Source organism: Dicentrarchus labrax, unplaced genomic scaffold, assembly GCF_905237075.1.
Source record: "Dicentrarchus labrax unplaced genomic scaffold, dlabrax2021, whole genome shotgun sequence".
NCBI lineage: Eukaryota > Metazoa > Chordata > Actinopteri > Moronidae > Dicentrarchus > Dicentrarchus labrax.
In genome coordinates this window covers 14,321,284-14,340,956 of record NW_026136716.1, presented here as the reverse complement: position 1 = coordinate 14,340,956, position 19,673 = coordinate 14,321,284, and the positions used below count along the sequence as shown (strand labels likewise).

Below are 19,673 nucleotides of genomic sequence, written 5' to 3'. Positions count from 1 at the left end.
AGTGGTCTGTAATACTCTGAGACAGGATGGTACAACTCTGGAAAGTTATCACCAATCATTTTATCCTGAATGTGGACTATCACAGTATTGCATCTTTCATGTTGTGCCCATTTGTATTTCATCAAAGATTGGAAATGTGTGTGGATACAAGACTCTCGGCGAACTTCAATAGTGGTAGCTACTATGGTTGAGTGACTACTTGGCTGAAACGAGTGTCCGGTACAGATAATGTGTATTTTACGAGTATCAAACGAGCAAAATGTGTCAATATCTGTACTTGTAAATACAGTAACTTTAGAAACATGGCACTTCAACATGGTGGACTTCAGGTGATTGTACTCTTAATACTCTTAATTAATGAAAACATAGTTATGAAAATTATATTCCATTTCTGCCAATAGATCCTCCTAAATGTTGTACACTGGACCTTTTAGCATAAACAGTGGGGGGAAAATGGCTTCATTCATTTATGTAACACTTTCGAAGTGCTGCATAAACTCATTTACATCATGAAAGTGCATAAGCAACTTTTGATAATAAAAGTATCGAGATCTGCAGTTCTGGCCCTGTATTACTCAGATCAGATCGAAACCAACATTTTGTGGTATGCCTAATTAATGTGTGTGCTGCCTTTTTTCATTATGTTTTCTCACTTAGGGCTGAAGTTGGTCTGAACATTATAATTTATTTAACGAAATTTGGAATGCATTTTTTTTTATTAAAGGAGTTATAATGATCATTAAAGCCATTATAGGTGTTCGTCAACAAATTCAGGGAACCAAAGATGCCAAACATCTGTAAAAGTACCGCGTGGAAAAAGTAATGTTCTAGCCATTTTTACTAAGCAGCGTTTCCTTGAATGTTTGGCTGTGTTTCCCAGTGTTTAGCACTTTTGCAGCCACTCTAAACACTTGTCTCATGTAGTGTCAGATGCATATTCAAAAGGCACTTTTTGGTATTTTTTCAAGAGCGCTTGCCAAGTTCATCCTAGCCCAGAGAGTGGATTTGAGAGTTTGGGGTTGGGGTTGGGAGGGGTGCAAAGAGTGAGGAGAGGGAAGCCAGAAAGAGACACAAGAGGGAGGAGCAGGAGACATCCCAGCCCATTTATCTAACAGCCATTTACCACAGCGAGTCAATGTGCCAACAGCTCTCTGCCGGCTTCATGGTAGACTGGCTGCCCCTCCCCCCTCCATCCCCCCTCCTCTGTCTAAAGTTGTATAGGCACACACACTCAGTGTCTATACTTAGCATTAGGAGCACATCAGAGCCCGCAGGGTAACTGAGGGGACAGATCCTCGTCTGTGAGCCCGAGCCATGGCTCTGCTGCTGGACAGCTCCCGCACCACGGCAGCCTACTACTGCCTGATCCGCCGCAGGTTCAAGAGGAGGAGGAAGAAACGCTCCGAGCGCAAAGGTACCCCTCCGTATTGTACCTGCTGCTCTGCTCTGTCAGTCTGTTAGTCTGTCTGAGTGTTAGAGGACCAGAGTAATATAGTGACTTTGGAACAGATTGCGTTAGTTCTGCTTCAGTACTGTTTTATTCTCATCATGGACAGATGCATCCCTGAGGGCTGCTTTTTGAAAGTGACTGGTCTGTTTCGAAGCTGCTTGTTGTCCGATACTGTATGTTGTCATGAATTGTGCTGATTAGAACTCTCTGAAGTATTTAGCATTTAAGTTGTAACCCTCTCATTTCACCCGTTACGTTGCTTTTTCTGTGGTTCTGTTATTCCATATAACAGAACCACATAGGCGTCAACTTTAATGGCATAAAGATAGATTTCAAGTGTAAATGATGCTGGATTCTTATGGTGAATAACACATTTTATTCTAAACTCAATGTCATTTTGAATGCATTTTTTATTAAATGAGTTACTGTGAGCTTTAAGACATTACAGGTGTTTGATATTAAACATCTGTTAAAGTACTACGTCAAGAAAGACATTGGAAGTGGTGTTTTATTCACTGTTACTTGTGTTTCTTTGAAGGTTTTATCTTGTTTTTTCAATGTTTAGTAGAGCAGAATGATTATTTTCATTATGGATTACTCCTGTCTATTATTTTCTCCATTGATCGATTAGTTGTTTTGGTTCCATAAAATGTCATAAAGTTGGAATATATTGATCAGCGCCCAGGGAGACAACCTCAAAAGTCTTGTTTTTCTATAGGCATCAACTTTAATGGCAAAAAGATGATAGATTTCAGTTGTAAGTTATGTTGGATTCTTGTGGTGATTAACATGTTTAAACCAAAACTTTTAATGCATTTTTTATTAAATTAGTTATTATGGTCATAGAGCCATTACAGGTGTTTGATATTAGAGGAATACCTTGACATCTTTGGTTCACAAACATCTGTAAAACATTTGAGGTGGTGTTTTATCCACAGCTACTAGTGTTTCTTTTAATGTTTTTTGCTGTTTTTCCTAGTGTTTATTGGGGCTAAATCATTTATTATTAATTATTAATTAATCTATTGATAATTTTCTCCATTGATAGATGTGTTTCTATCAATGTCTTGTTTTGTCACCAGGCATCAACTTTAATGGCAGAAAAATTATAGATTTCAACTGTAACATGTTTTAATCAAAACTCAGTGTACTGATCTTTAGATGGTATTTATGCTTCTGGACCTATAACACCAAAAAATGTTTTAAATATTTGATTTGATACTTTTTTATTTCTTTTATGCCATAATTCTTTCAGAATTACTGCAGGAACAAACATAAAATCTGACATTGAAAAAAATTTTTGAATTGATTAAAGTGCATCAATATTAGAGCCAACAGATCAAAAAGTTCATTTTTGAGACAATATGCTTTCAAAAAGGGAAGCTTTTTGGTAGCAAATTTAATTTGCCAAGCTTGGGAGAGAAAGCAGAATATTCTGTTCAAGACCTGGCTGTAAAATAATCTGTGTTTGGAAATATTTCTTAGTTTCTCTGGGTTTATTCTTTAGATTCACTTTCAACAATACATTTTTCTCAATTTAAGTGAAATAAAATACACAGTTACATGTTTATTTTAATGGCCAAGAGCAGCACTTGTAAAATAAAGTATTTGACATATAAAATGTATTTTTTAAAATAAATAAATCATATAAAAATGACATTATAGTCATTTAAAAACAATGAAAAGTCATCCATCATGCACATCTGTGTGGCATATTTTTGTGTTTTTATATTAACCACTGCTTACTGCTTTACCTGTTAGTATTTCCTACTAGGTTTACTGCCTCCAGTGATCAGAGTGAAGTTTGTTCACTGAATTATTAGTGCCAGTATTCTCAGTAACACTCTGAATTCACCTGATCACTGACTGTGTTTGCATCACAAACCTCTAACAACGTAAAAAATATCATACTGATATGTATGATAGAGTTTGGTTACAACTTTAACAAATATAAAAAAATTAAATAAAAGATTTGGGTTTTTTTATACTGACAAAGGACTTGTAATTCATGGTAATAGTACCAAAGTACCACTTTTGCCATTAGTGGATATAACTAACAATCAGTAGAGTATGTTTTAGAAAAACTAGTCATCAGATTGTTATTTACATACATTTATACATTATTATTAGTCACCTGCTAAAAGTGATGTTTAACTTCCTGGAAGGAAGGTACCTATCATCATAGTTGTGAAGCCGTTGTGAAGCTAAGTGTGGTCGCCTCTGGCTCAGGCATTTTAATATGGGGCCTTATGGAGATTGACTGGCTTCTGGAGCCAGCCTCAAGTGGTTGTTTGAAGAACTGCAGTTTTTGGCCTAACATACTTCAGACTAGTGCTAGAGATGGATTGGTCATGTTGACTAAAGAAGATCAAGTGTTTCAACAAAATACAAACAAATAATGGAGCCTAAAGCAAGTTAGATGTAGTTGTACTACTAATACTGTAGGACTTGAACAATGATTGTGGAGAGAACAGTGTCATTGTGGATTTGTTGTGACGAGGAAGTCTGAACGGCTTCTTCTCAGCATAAACCATACTGAAGATCTCATGTAGCAGCTCTTCAAAGATGTGCTTAGAAACGAGAAGTGTGTTTTCACTTCTAGACTTTAAATGCAGTGTAATGGGGCATTTGTAGCTGGCAGTGCAATCACTCACAGTGTTTGGAAATGGATCTGGATTTTAGAGCTGATACTCAAGGGGGAAAAAAAGCTCTTGGTCCTGATTGGTCCCGATCTTACTTGAGTTGTGTATGCACTGTCCTCTGACCCGGGTTGTAATGAGTCCCTGAAGTACAAAACCTTAGGATAAAGTTTGTGATTAAAATATCTTAGTCATAATTAAGTTTCAGATTTCTATAAATAAAAAGTAATTTTTTTTTTCTTTAAGCATTCATTACTCCACCTTTTGTTGCACACGTGCCTGCAGACCAACGTCTTTTGTCAGTCCCTTGTGTATTGACCATAATTGGAATAATAGAAACTACTGTAAAATATTGTGAAATATTGCTATATGGCTTATTGTTCTATCCCTAGTGTGGATATGGTTAAAATGTCCTACTTGTGCAAGCTGAGTAATTGAACACGAGAATTCCAGAATCCAACTATATAAAGCAGAAAGTCCAAAAACCAAGGTATGTAGCTCAAAACACTGGAAAGACTAATCAGGCAGACACAGGTGACACAGAAAACCAGCTGGAAAAAGACAAAGGCAGGAAGTAAAGTCAATCAAGACACATGAAAGGACCAAACCATGACATAATAATCTATCTTGCCCTTACAGTCAAACAAATAGAGGATATATTTATTTTTTTAAAACTTACTTGAGATTTAGGGAACATGGTTCAAGGGGCATATCCAGCTGTGTCACCACCTGTGAAATCTGATTGGCCACCCTAAGTGCCACCTCATTATCCTTACCTCTTCCACTCTGTTTTTCAGTGGGCTTCGTTTTAAACCCAGAGTGAAGTTACTGGTATCGTATGAAACAAGATGACCTAACGCATCCATTGGTACCAACCATGTCATGTTAGCATGTCTGCTCAAGGGAGCTAAATGATGCTCAAAATTGAGGCATCATTTTTTGGTGATGGAAAAACTGGCATGTCCATTTTCAAAGGGATCCCTTGACCTCAGACCTAAAGATATATATTATTTGGTGAAGAGTGTGTTATGACTTGTTTAGGACTCAAAACTCAAAGTTTAGTACTTGGGACTTGACTTGATATTTGAGTGGAGAGACATGAGACTTACACGTGACTTGCAAAACAATGACTTGGTTTCACCTCTTCTGACTTCTGAATGTGATGGGGTTTTTTGTCAGGAAACTGATTTCTTACAAAAAACACAAGTAATAAAAAAACCAAACTGTGCCAGACATTTGTCAAATCAAGCCATTACTAAGCACTTTGCAGAAGCATTAACTTCATCACGTAGTGAATGTCAGGTGTTTAGTCTTTGTTGTAGTCTCCCTGCTTGAACATGTTTGCTGTCGAGCTACCATCCCGAGGCACCAACCAGCAATCCAGCTCTGTTCGAGTCATTTTCTGTTTCACCCTGCTTCGTTGGCTCTGTTCATGATTGCAAACGTCTGCTAATATTTTCACCGGCTGCAAAACTCAAGTGCACTTAATCCTCGCATTAATTCAAATTTCAGCTATCGCCAGGAAAAGCCAAAGCAGCAGGTGCACTGTGATTTTTCGTCTTTTTCTCCCACTCGGGAATATTCAATTTAGCCTAACTGTTATTCATGCAGAGTGTGGTAAACAGTATTAATGTGTAAAAAAAAAAAATGGAGCCGTTGTACATACTTTGCATGCGGGGCGAGTAAGAAGCCCATCATTTCCGTGTCCCTGCTAAGCGGGGTGTTGTGAGATGAACTGAAGTGTGAGTTTAATCTACTGGGAGCAAAAGTGAATTTCAGACGAGGTATAAGCCGATGTGCTCTGTGAGGCGTGCACGGCACGCTGCTGCTAAGGGATGTGTCTGTCGGCCCAAAACCGCAGCCGCAGATCTCTGTCTGGCAAACAGCCGCCGCTCTGCGATGTGGAGGAGTTGATACAGCCTCCTCCCTACCCCGACTCCCCCCTCCCTCCCCCACCCTGCAGTTGGGGTTTGGCCTGAAGCTCTGCTGATAACCCAGACTCTCCTCCGAAACCCAGAGGCTCAGGGTTGTGAGCTCCGCTGGGGGCTCTGACACACACACATATACATACCTTCTCTACCCGAACTGTCCATCAAAAGTCCCATCAGACAGGTAGAGGGGGAGGCAGCATGAAGGGCAGGCTTATGTATCAGTTTTACTAATATTGACTTTTAATTTAAGCCAGATTTAAGGCAAGATTTTTATTGAAATGCACGCATCTTATCAGCTTAAATCGAGCTGTGACAGACAATCGTACTATCTACTGCTAATAAATATTTGCCCAGGTTAAATTCTCCTGTCAGGTGTCAAATCTTCTGCATCGCCAGAAAGCAATTAATCAGAACTGAACAGTGAAATACAAAAGCAGCCACAGTTACATGAACCAATTTCCTACATAAGGCTCTTTGAGACGCTAATTCAGCTGTTGCAGCACAGTAACCACACAGAAACTTTACAAACAGCCATGAATGCGCTTCTAGTGACTGTCAAAGTTCAGCGGATTCTTTGTTTTCAGAGGTGACACAGAGGGCCGTCCTGTGCTGCATTTTTAAAAATTTTCTGGAAGGGAGAGAGTTTAGTTATACTTTAAGGAACTATAGAAACAGCAGAAGAGTGATTACCAGTGGAAATATAAATAGCATGTTCATTAATGTGCTAACTGTCGAAGTTGATCCCAGCTGAGAGTACGGACAGTAACTCTGTTTGTTAGGCATCAGTAGACAGCACCAACCTTCCACCCTCCACCTCCACCTGCCTGTCCATCAGCTCCCAGTCTCGCTAATCCTGAGGCCGTGGGGTGTGAAATTCAACATCAGCCCTGAGCTTCCCCTCCTCCCTCCCCACCACTCTCTCTCCCTCTCTCTGGGAGATAGCAGAGGACCTGGCCTGGCCTTGACTAGAGTGAGGAACAGCGATAGCCATCTGTTGTGCGCGGCGAGACCAGTGATGCAGAGAGAATGGGGTGGAGGAGGGTCATCGAGCGCGAGGGGGAACCTGGAATCTCTCATGCCGACCTTTGGAGACCTTATGAAAAATAAAGAAACTCGTGAAAATGACTGAGCACGAGCAAAGTCAGAGCCTGTCACCTCAGATCACATGGTCAAAGGGGTTGTCGATAGACAGCTGTCACACAGGCATTAAGGCCATCAGAGTACAACTGTTGAAGAAATATGCTACTGATCCTCACATACAGAGACTTTCGGTAGTACACTTCTATAGAGCACTAAATAGTGCTGCAAACAGCTGAAATTGTGACTTAAAAAGTCAGGAACTCTAGAACTGAGTTTAATATTGAATATAAAAAACTGCATTTCACATGTTCATATTAGTTTCGGTGTTTTTAAACCTTCCAAACCAGTTATCTCATACCCTCCATATCTGAAGTATCCATCTAAAGGAATGCTTCAACACGTTGGGAAATTTACACATTACATATTGTTATAGTGCCACAAAACCACTTAGAGAAAAGGTTGGGGTAGATGGTTGGTCATCAGATTTTCCGACTTTGATGCCAGAAATTGCTTTTAACCTCCAAGCCCAGTATGCTTAGGAATTCATATTAGACAATTCCACTCCTCAAGATTACGTCCAGTAATTTACGTGCAGAGCCAGTGCAGGAAGTAGCATGTCCTTTTAAGTAGTGTCTTTTCCTCATCAAGTAGGTTTAACCAAGGTGCATGGAAAATTTTGAAAATTGTATTAGAAGGCAATAACAAACAACCTGTTTACACACATAGGTTTGAAGCCTTGAGGCTCAATTTAAAAGTATAAATGCTATTTCTCATGTTTGGTTTCAGCACATTAAATGTGTCTGTTTTTATTAATTGTAACCCCTCGGACTTCCAGAAAAAAACAACCCTACAGCCCATAGACTCATCAATTGAGCAGAAACTCTAACATTAAGGCTTAAACCCTTTTATGTGTTTTTAAAATTACCACTGTAAGGAGATGTGCACCCATGGTATAAAATTTTGCTTTACTGGTTCCTCAGCATGCATGTGTCTGCGTCCCAGTTGGCTACCACAAGCAGAGCTTTCACAAGCATGTAGTCAGCAGCAATTTTCAGGCCCATGAGGCGCAGGCTACCTGTGTTAGCGTTAAATGAAAATGAGAGTGTGTGCCAGTGGGGCAAAGGGGGGATAAACTGGCAAAGTTGCACGAAATAAACAGCAGAGAGTCCATAGGCTGACAGGAGAATATCTTATTGCAACATGTAAGCATTCACAGCTGTAATAAGAAATTTTACATACAGTAGCAGACCAATGTTTTGGTTGAATGTAGGTCTTGATTAAAGGACATTTTTTAACCAAAATTTCTTCCTCCCAAGTAGTTATGCATACTTTATACATTTAAATATGTAAAAGCTTGTGTATATCCAGAAAGGAGTACTCAGTTTGCTAAGGGACCCGTGTCTACTCTTGAATGCTTTGTTGGATTTCTGTATATTTGCACTTTGTGACTCTGTCAAGTAGGCATTAAACGATTATCCTTATCTGAGTTGACTTATCCGAGTGTTTTTCTATTACGATACACAATAATATCAAATATTGTCAAAATTAGGTCAGTCAGTGTGTTTACATGTGCTGAAGTAATTGGCTTTCTGTCAGCTTTCTGATTTCTTAAATGTCATGTGTATGAAAATCCCAGTTTTAATCATGTTAGGGAATTGAAGGAATCCAACTAGACTTCCTCTGGAGAATGATGATTTCTTGGACATATACATGTAATTAAGTTTTAATTGGCTTTTTACATTTGACTTCAGACAGGATAAGTAACAGCAGAGCAACAAAAAGATAATTACGTGTAGTAATGCATTTACAATAAATTAAACTGACACTAAATAGTCCTTAAAAAGTCTAGTTTGCATAACCAAACTGACTATTTGTAAAATCCGGGCTCATTTGTCACTAATCTATGTTCTCAGTACAGGGAATGTCAGTCCAAATGCTCTGCCAAATACTCTTAAAATAAGTAGATCATGGTTCAAAAATACAGTAAGGGTACAGACCTACTGCCTGTGCATGTTTTAGTAATCGGGTAACCACAGTGCATGTAACTGCGTTGTCTGACCTGGTTTCTTCCAGTAACCTGGCTTCTTTTGTATGCGTGTGCATTTAAACACACTACGAGGGGGTTTATGAGTGTTTCAGTTTTATACTAATGCCTCTATATGACCTATAGAAACACAGGAGTCGCCAAACTCCACACAAAATGAAAGTGCCTCGTAGGGGCATTATGGATGCATGGAGGAATTAACAATGACTAAACAATGTGAACAAAGTAGCTATCCACAGAGAACTGAGTCCCACCCCTTTTTACTCTGTGCTCCAATAACAGTTGAACAAGGCTCGGTCAACTTTCTCCTCTCCTGTACGTGGATGTCTATGTTGAAAAGATTACTATCTTTTAAAGATGGTTAAAAGATAAGTGACATAAAGTCGCATTTTAAGTTAGCTAAGGTTAGCAAAGCCCTAGCTTTTTGTTTTATGACCCACAGGTGCCACTTGGACACTGATTCCAGTGAAAAGTCTCTGATAAACCCACTGTATACTACCTGCTTAGCAGACGGATACAGTTGGTGAACAGTTGAAGCATTCCGCAGTTAGAGATTTTTTCTCAGTGGTGGGTAGACACAAAAAAACACTTGTTCCTTAGCAAACAAAGGAGGACTAACACCTAGCTACATCTACATATAGTATCTTTGAAGAGTTTGGTGCAACATCCCAACCTCAGATGACCTTGAGCTAAATACATCAGCTTTATTTCATGAGTGACTCCTGCGGTCGTTGGCCCAGAGGCTTCATTTACAATGCGCTATCAAAGCATTCTCTCTCTGTCTCCTCCGCAGTATGGAAGTAGATAATCCACTTAATTGCTTTACCTTCAGGAAGGCTGGCACTTCTCCTTGGCCCCCAGTGGAGAGGGCACTACAGTGGTTTGACTAGTTTGCTGTCAGCAGCACAAATGTCTCTTGGAGGGAGGGGAAGGAGGGGCTGTGTGGTGGTCTGCATGGAAGCCCTGTTGGTTAAGTGAGTCGCATTAGCGTGCGGAATTGATACAGCATTCGCTCCGGCCCCTCCAGCTACTGCCAGGGCCACGCAGCAAATTAAAGCCGTCATAAAGATTTCACAGAGTGCCTGTGAAAATGTTAGAAAGATGGCTGAAGCCTGCAAGTGTCCTTGGGAAGCAGTGAGGAATTTAGTTCAGCAGTGCTGCTGCAACACAGTTAAATTAAAGAAGAGAAGTTGATCTAATATACAGTGGAGACTAAAACCCACCTGAAGTTATTGTAAAACAATTTAATCATTATCCCTGAAAGGTTGCTGCTGCAATGTCTCTCCCCCATCTAAACCCTTTCACCCATTTCAATGCCTAGGTTTAACATCGGACAGCTCTGTATCAGCTCAGTGGCTGGATAACAGCTGGAAACTGGACTAAAAGTGACCTTTGTTGCTGTGTAATTAATGACTGTGATTACTCAAAAACAATGGTGATCACATTGTTAGTATGTCAGGAAAGTTGGTCTGAGTGGATGATTGGGTGTACAAATTGACACTTGAGCCTGCAGCCTGGGACCTGGAAATAATTTGTATATATTACTTTTTAATTGTTTTCCCAGTTATGTTGTGGTGACAGACGTTATCTCTGCCTGCATTACGTTCAGAGACAATGTTTCTATAAAGCGCAGGTCTGAGAGGGTGTCCGGAGACCGTCTTAGTAATTTCGTTTTTAGTTTTAGTTAAAGGACAAGCGTGTAGGATTTAGTGGCATGTAGCAGTGTGGTTGCTGATTGCAACCCCCTCGCCTCATCCTCCCCTTCCAATCGTGTAAGAGAAACTGCAGTGGCTGCAAAATCCTCCATGGAAGAGGACCCACTTTTTTTGTACATAAAAATGGCTCATTCTAAGGTCACAAAAACACAATGATTCTTATTTTCAGGTGATTATACACTAATGAAAACATAACTATGAATATTATATTACATTTCTACCAATAGATCCTCGTAAATGTTACACACTGGACTTTTTAAATCTAATATAAGTTTTTTTCTTTATTAACTCAAGACCATGATCTTTATTTTATTTAGTTAACTAAACTTTAACTATAGATGTGTCAGAATGATCAGTTGTAAAAGTTGTTGTTTACTCTCATTCTACAGTATATGAAAGACTACCAGATGTAATATCTTGCAACCAGTTCTCTCCCCATACAACATATTAGATTATTTTAACCATTAACACACGGCCATGAGTGTTGCATTATTTAAATGATGTCCATAGCACACATGGATTGTGTCACGCAGACACAAAACATACAGTAGTTACGGTATAGTAGCCTAGAAGTGCCATGCTCTGGACTGCTGTTTTTCTGGAGAGTGGATGCACATAAATGATTGGAACTAGGGCAGCAGCATATCTTGAAGCATTGATCCCAGTATCTTAACTTTTCCACATTGTTAACAAGATTAATTGTGTTTGTTCTACCCGTACTTTCCATGCGTATCCCCAATGAGGCTGAAAATGATCCACAGCTGCGTGTTTTTGCATGTCACCCGCTGCCTTATTCATTTATTTCCTCGTGTGATTGAATATAATGGTTTTGCAGATTCTGTTATGATTTTGCTTGTAATACGCTGCAAATGTCACATTTCCATCCCGCTCCAGAAGCCTGTGAAAAGTTAAGTGAATTCAAAACAGAAACTTCCAGTGAGGTGCAGGTTAATAAGCTTTCTATTTGTACCTTCCAAGCTGAAAAGGTCAGGCAATTATCTCGATGACTTGAGCAAACTTTATTGAAATGTCTTAATTTAGTGATAGTCTTGTTCACAGTCAAAATGTCACTTTTTTCCCCCCACAAAGTTACATTTAAATTCTGCTACAATACAAAATTGTAGATCCTGATTTAAGTCAGTTAAAAGTTAGAATTTTGTTGAGGAGAAACAACACCTGATGTGACTGTGTGATAGAGCCAGACACTTCCCTCCAGTGTTCACAGGTTTCTCCTCTCTGTCCCCTCTCATCCAGCATCTCATCACCTCTCCCTGGCCTATCAATATGTCACACCCCGGGCCGTCAGGGTCCAATTTCTGCACGTCTCAAAATGTCATTTCATGGGGAGAAAATGGAGTTTGTGTGTGAGAAAAGCGCAGCGCTGCCGGCAATGTTCAAGAAACTTTTATTTATTTTATTTTTTTGTCTGCTTCACATGTTTGAGGCTGCCTTTTTTTCCCCTCCTCTCTGTCTGATGCTCTTCAGGATCGTCCATCAGCATTAGACCACTAAAAGAGTTCTCTGACAGCTGTTTGCAGTTGTTTTCCCTCTCGGGCTATGATTGTAACTCGCCTCAAGCGACAGAAAAAGGCTCCAAAATCCATTTATCACTGTCGGCTCAGTCGCTAGTAACCACTGATGGCTGGTGTCCAAATTCTCTGTTCTTGTTGATGGGGTTTCCTGAGGGCTACACGAGAGGCTGACATAGGCTGATGCCCCTGAAGCCGTGTTTCTGACATATCCACAAATGTATGGAGTGTATTATTTTAATTTCTTTCCCCACACGAGTAAACAACATAGCCATGACAGAGGGTTGTGTAGTTAATAAGACCAATTGATTTTGATTTCTTTTAGCCTCATTTTTCAAAGCCTGCCATCAGTTTTCATATTGATTTCCTCTCTAGTCAGCCATTAGCTTCCATTAATTTCAGTACAACATGAAAATCCACTTACAGGGACAAGGAACTCACAGTGAATATTTATAATGTTTCACAATGTTACTTAAATATATACTAGTAGTGTGGTTGAGGGCGGCTATGGCTGGTTTGCAAATTCACCCATTAGTGCAATTAAAGACGCTCCAACTTTGGATATTTAAAGGCATACTATGCAGTTTTCCGGTTTTGTCAAACAGCTACCCCTAGAGTCGCTGCGGAGTACTTGTATTTAACATTAACTGTCGTAAATACCACTCACCAGAGCCGTCTCTATATACGTCTCTGCGTCTCTGCACTCACGGCCTGATCCCCTCCCCCCTGTATACCGGTACATGTTCAGTAGGATGGAAGCTCGGACATCGAACAGGCAAAGATAGATTCCGAAGATGTCTACTGACCAGGTAACGTCTGAGTGAATGCCTGCTAGTGTCTTCCATTGAGGCTGCTTCTTATGTCGCTGATGTATGTGACGTCGCGGCGTAAAGCAATTTGTGATTCTCGCGAGATTTGGCGGGGCGCCACCTTTCAGACTTGCATTGCTGGTTCTGCCAGCGGCGTACCTCTCCTGCTTTGCTATCGGGATGATTCGCTATACTACGAGTTTGTTTACCATCGAAATGACTTCGAAGCTGTTATATTAAGGTAAAAATCTTTGAAGGTTATATATATAATATATACAGTGTATATATATGTATATATATATATTTAAAACATTAATATAGCAGCAAACAACTATTTGATATGTAAAGATATAGTGGAGTCATCAAACTCACACTCTGCCTTTGTTGCTATCGCAGCCACTCTGTGGTTTGTTTGCATAGCCGGTCTGCTCCATGTGCAGATGCGTAATGCGATTAAAATTGATGTTTTTTCTCACCTGGGTTGGTGAATTAAAGATTTATTTCAACCAAATCCGAGATGGTGATTGTTGGAACAGTGGAAAGACTAACAAAGACAGTTTTGGTGAGTTTTTTTTTTTTTCTACTTTAAATGCAGTTAGGATGTTACAATGATAAGCAAGGTAAAATTACCATTTTTGTCTATGGAGTCTGGTGGCGAGTGATATTACAGCTGTTTCTGGTTAAACAAAAGGTCTATCTCTGTATGGATCCTTTCCATAATATGTAATATGAGACATAAGACCTAAGACCATACCAACCTTAGCCTTGTAGTGGAAAAAACAAGAACTTTTAGTGGGCACATTTGTCCCCAAGGATTAACATTAGTGAAATTATCGTATTTCATTTTTATTTTTGACTTGGCTCCATTGACACCTTAAAATCACTTGTTTAACAGTCTAAAACCCCCCAAACACTGAATTTAAGATGATATAAAATTGAGGGTAACGGATTTTTTAACCTCGTCCATGTTGCTTGTTGCTTGGTTTTAGTGTCAAATGTTTAATAATAATAATAATAATAATTCAAGTTTATTCTATATCATAGTTGATCTTCTTCTGTGCCTGCCCCTAACCTTGTTTGACTGTACACAGTGTCTGCCTCCTCTACTCAGTGTGTAAATGTGTTTAGTTCTGAGGGCTGTTGTTGTTAGTGTGCTGTGATGCGTGATCTGTGGCAGGACTGTGTCTGAGCGTGGACGTATGCAGCGTAAATAGATTTTTATTTATTTTGTCCTGCTTGTCTGATAAACGTATTCTCCATGCGACATGGATGGCGAGCCTCGGATTCCTTTAATATACATGCCACTTTCCATTCCTGCCGGCTGTTTATCCTCCACAATCTCATTTTCTTTCCAATTTGTTGATGGCGCTTTGTATTACTGCTCAACAAATAATGTTCCATACGTATGTATGTTTGAAACGGTGCATAAAACACTGTCTGCATCAGATAAATCCGATCATGTAGCAATGCCAGCATAACCTCAATGTAAATAATGAGGTAAACGAGGTTTTTAAATGAGCATTATACAATTTTCAAAGCTTCAAAAGTTTCTGTTTCTGTGACAAGCCTCCCTGATAACTACATTTGTTGACATTTTACTTCCTCTGAGTTAATTTTCTTCTTCCATTATCTTGAGAAAGGCAACCTAAGCCCTGTTCTCCTTCCACCCGTCTCACACAATAGAGCCAGAGAAGCCTGATAACATTGTCATTTCTAATGTTTGGAGCCACACAGCTGAGTGGCAGCGGGGCAGGAGGCCATATCTGCCGACAGAGGAGCGATTATACAGACCAAGTGTGAAGCCTTTCCTGTCAATCCGATTGGCTTGGAGTTTGGCTCTGTTCTTCCTCCAGAGGAAAGCTGATTAGCCATTTCATTGGGTCTAATTGAGGTCTTCGCACTTGTAGCTGAGTATAGCAAACATTGTGAACCAACAACTTCTATGAATGGATTTTCTACAGACAAAAAAAAAAAAACAACCTAGCATCAAAGAATGAATGAAATAGGCTCAACTCTGACGACTTATTGCAGGCATAAATAGTGCAAAAGTTTCTTCACTGTGAAATGTTAAAAAAGTTAGCTAATGGGTTGAGTTTAAGCTGCTCAAACAGTTTGGTTTTGGCAGAATGGGTGAAACTGAGACTTAAATCTTGACTTCTCTCTCAACATTTAAAAGCAGAATTCACCCTAAAATCAACAACACATATTTTTCGTCTTACTTGTGGTACGATTTATCCATCGAGATTGTTGTGGTGTGAGTTGCTGAGTTTTAGGGATTTCTACATTGTCTTGAATAGAATGAAACCAGATGACACAACAAAAAATACAACAAACATTTTTGTGAGTAGTTTCATGTGAGAACTATTTTCTTTCTACACATCACTACGCAGAAGGAAGTGTGCATCTACTCATGGACGAGAGGCTGTTGGTTGTGTCATCAAAGGATGTATACATTTACAGTGTCCTCTCAGCTGAGCTCCAGTGTTTGCTAGCTCACCTAGGACCATTGAGATAGCTAACATTTAGTAGTAGTTCGGTAGAAAGTAAATAATTCCTCCGTGAAGCTGCTCACATCAAGGTCTGTGGATTATCTTGGGTGATCAGATTTGGTGTATAGTTTTAACAGGAGACAGGGAGGGTCTAGCATGATATTCCGTCGAGTTGCATTATGGGAAATGTAGGGTCCAGGGTTTTCAGAGCCTGAGCCTTATTGTTGACTAATAGTCCGGATATCTCGGCCTCTGCTGCTTCGATTTGGGCAACTCTTTGTTTATCTGTACTTCACAAGTGGCCAATCTTGGGGTCATTAATGTACAATGCTGTTGTCGTTTTTTTGCTGAGATCACCATGTTTCTGCTTTTTGCCTCCAACTGCAAATCATACTGCAAAATGGGAGCTGCCCATGGTGCTGATTTGAGACACATTGTTTTCATTTCCCATCTGCTGTACTTTTAGTTACTGGGTTCGGCCATTGTTGTTCGCTTGTTTTAAAGAGAATTATAATATTTATTTTTGCCAGAATGCATGTAAAACAGGTCTTAAATTGCATTCATAATGGTCTTAAAAAGTCTGGTATATAACCTGGGAAAACTCAGCTACTCGTCCATGTTTAAAAGCACATTTTGTTGGTTCATTGCCAAATCTTCAACTGACTTAAACATGTAGTTGGTAACTTTTATTAAAAACCTTTGTCTTGTCATATTTGCTTAAGTTTTCACTATATCCTAACAGTAGTACAGAATTTAAAAAGGTCAGGTTCCTCTGGCTCCTCCTAGTCCTACTAATGAATGAAAACAACAAATCAAAGCCAATTAAGATAGTTGATTATTGAGCTTCATTCCCAGGACTCAGCAATAATTTATCTTCAAGCCACCAACCCAAAGTGTCTTTCTATCTTTCTCTTATTGGTCTCTGATTGGTTTTTTTTCGTTCAGGCCTGGTGGATTCTTGCAAATTCCATTAGGTGCACTAGGAAGAGCCAGTGGAACCTTTCACAGATTATCTGTCTCATGTAGCACTGTCAGGCTATAGTGAACATTTAAGCAAATGTGACAAAAAGTTAATTTCATAAAAGTTACCTACTGCAGCTTTAAATCCTGTAAAGATATTCACTTGAATCAAAATGACAATACTGGACATATTCCACAAATCACTGTATTCACGCCAATTATTTTGTGCTTTCATATTTTACCTATATTAGTGAATTAACATCAAATTTGTCACACTGTAATCTCTTCATATTCTACAGGTCAGTGACTAGGAGTCTGGGAGTAAAGATTTAGATTTAGTTTTTATATGACTTTATTGTTCCAAGCAGACCATTTGTATGTGTTGTAAAACATGTATGGAGGGGTTCTTTAAGCTTCCCCAGCATGTTTATTGCACTTTTGTTACATAGTGAAGTCCTTCTGAAAAGTAAGAATTATGAAGAATCCCATCCATCCAAGACAAGAAGTCAGGGTTGGTCTCAAAACAATATAATACAGCACCGCAGCTGACCAGAGGAGTGAACCTCCACCACGGCCATTTCTGTAAATCGACAATAATTATTGGCTAATTTCTGCCGCCCCCAGTTTGTTTATTTTTTTCCAGGGATGGCACACTGAGTGGCAGCTTCCTGATTAGACCGGAGGAAATAATGGCAGCTCAGTGTCTCTTATCAGCCCGAGAGACGAGTACTTCTGTCTGACAGGAGTAGCTTGGGGCACTGTGGAGGTGGAGGGGGAGGTAGAGGGGGCACGCCGAAGGGGAGAATAAGCCGCGTGATGAGTTGTGACATTTGGGCAAAGGAGGTGTTGAGGGAACGAGAATGGATTGATTCGAACTGGTAAACGTCAATATTAGATTTGTTAAAACAAAATTTCTCAAAGGTCTGTAAAGAAACCTTCATTGTTGAATATAATGGCATAAGGAGTGATCTTTCTAGTTTGTCATCTGCTATTTGAAGTCAAATATCAAGCGAGGAAGCGTCTTTTCATCACATTTGGTTTTAAATTTCTTTGATAGCAGTTGCTTTTATGTAAAGTGCAAAACTTTCTAAACTTTCCAAACATTTAACTTCTGTCTGGTTTGGTTAAAAAGACTGTTTCATGTCTTTTAATTAAATCTACATGAAAGTTGTTTTTTTTTAACCTAAGACACATCAGCTCAGCGTTATCTTCTTTAGCAAAGAACTTTCATGCGTCTCTGTATGAACAAAATATCAAATGTTCCCCTTCCTGTTAAAGATCCACTTGATCTTACCAAAAGTATGGGGACATATTTGATCTTTTACAGTGTGTGCTGATTATGTGAGTGATTGGCAGAGTATTAGATTTTCAAAACATACACACAATTAAAGATGAAACCAAGTACAAAACAAATAATCTCAGGGTGTGGAGTTTGAAAATAGTGAGTTTGCCAGACCTCTGTGACCCGCTCCTCATCTCTGCTGCAGGTTCTGGGCTACATTAGCTACTACTAGCATAACACACTTGCATTGTGGGTAATGTAGGCACCAGGTTTGCTAAGGAAGAATAATGTGAGGTGCAAAAACTATGACATCTGTGTTTTTGCTGAACTGATTTTGATCCCCTTTTCAAAACTCTCTAGTGTTAAAGCTGCAGTAGGTAACTATTAATTAAATAACTTTTTGTCATATTTGCTGAAACTTTCACTATATCCTGACAGTAGTACATGAGACAGATAGATAGTCCCAGGAGACTGAACAGTCGACTATCTTCAAGTCAACAAGCCAAAGCATCTGTATTTGACGACCTGGGAATGAGACTCAACAATCAACTATCTTTCTCAGCTCTGATTGGTTATTGTTGTTCAGGCCCAGTAAATTCTTGTAAATGCCCTTGGGAGCACTAGGGGGGAGCCAGAGGAACCTGATATTTTCACAGATTATGTTTCATGTACTTCTGTCAGGATATAGTGAAAGTTTCAGCAAAAGTGACAAAAAGTTATTTTCATGAAAGTTACCTACTGTAGCTTTAATAAGGATTGCAATGATAAATCAGTGGAGTGGTCTTATAAATAAGCCACTTGATGAAATTAGTTACTAACGATGTAGTCAACACATTTCCTTCCTAGTGTTTTAAGGAGATGTATTTCTTTCTTTGTGTGGAGGCTCATATATCTCACTAAACTTCTGTTAAACTGCAATGAAGTTCATGATATCAGTAGTTGATGGCAGATAGACAGACCAGCCATGCAGGTAATTATTTTTAATTAGCTTAACATACAACCACTTGTCTTTCTGCCAGCACGTACTGCCGTGAAACTAGAAACCAATGTGTCCACAGTGCCTCAATTTCCCTTCATAGCTCATATAGCTTAGAAAACAGAAATCCTATATGGACACACTTTTATATATGATATATCCACCTTCAAAAATGTAATCGCCTCAACTGTGACGGGTGCTTCATGTTTTTATCTCTCATTTCCTGAACTATGTGTAATCAAACAAAGGCGAAATGCACAAAAAAGTTTTCATTTTCAAACGTTCAGCGTGTTATATGGGCTGAATAAAAAGCTGAAGGTTAGTCAAATGTATCAGTCTCAAAAGGCTGCTCAGGCTTTTTCTGGGTGCTGTCTGCTGCATGTTAATGTTTTCAACGGGAACTCTCTTTCACCTGCCAGTTAGTGTTTGTGTTCCCTGCCAAGTCGGTTAGCAGTGAGCAAATTTATTTTAGTGCATTTGTCTGTCCGCTGCTGTGTGTTCAGGGAAACAATAATGGATTTGATTTTGTTACCACTTTTCAGAACTAAGGTAGAATGCTTTACAATCAAAAAACATCTTTTAAAAAAAGTAAAATAATGGCAGTATGAAATAGAGGTGGGAAACAAAAGAAAAGAAGAAAACTATAAAGCTGGATAAAAAGGTATTTGCATAACAAGAGCGTCTACAGCCTTGCTTGCTGCTCAGTGAGGTTGAGCTAAATGCTAGCTCAGCATGCTAACCAGCTCACAAAGACAATGCTGAAATGCTG

At 39.3% G+C, this 19,673-nt stretch overlaps 1 protein-coding gene across 2 annotated transcripts in view; it reads left to right on the top strand.

Moving 5' to 3' along the window:
* Window positions 1–1,239: 1,239 nt before the first annotated feature.
* LOC127378434 (double-stranded RNA-specific editase 1-like) overlaps window positions 1,240–19,673 on the top strand; it is a 36,647-nt gene continuing 18,213 nt past the window's right edge. The window contains exon 1 of one of the 2 annotated variants that reach the window (XM_051427255.1): window positions 1,240–1,414. In XM_051427255.1, the coding sequence (XP_051283215.1) occupies window positions 1,315–1,414 (100 nt within the window). In that variant the 5' untranslated portion in view covers window positions 1,240–1,314. The remainder of the gene's footprint in view (window positions 1,415–19,673) is intronic. The other variant, XM_051427256.1, reaches the window with a different exon arrangement.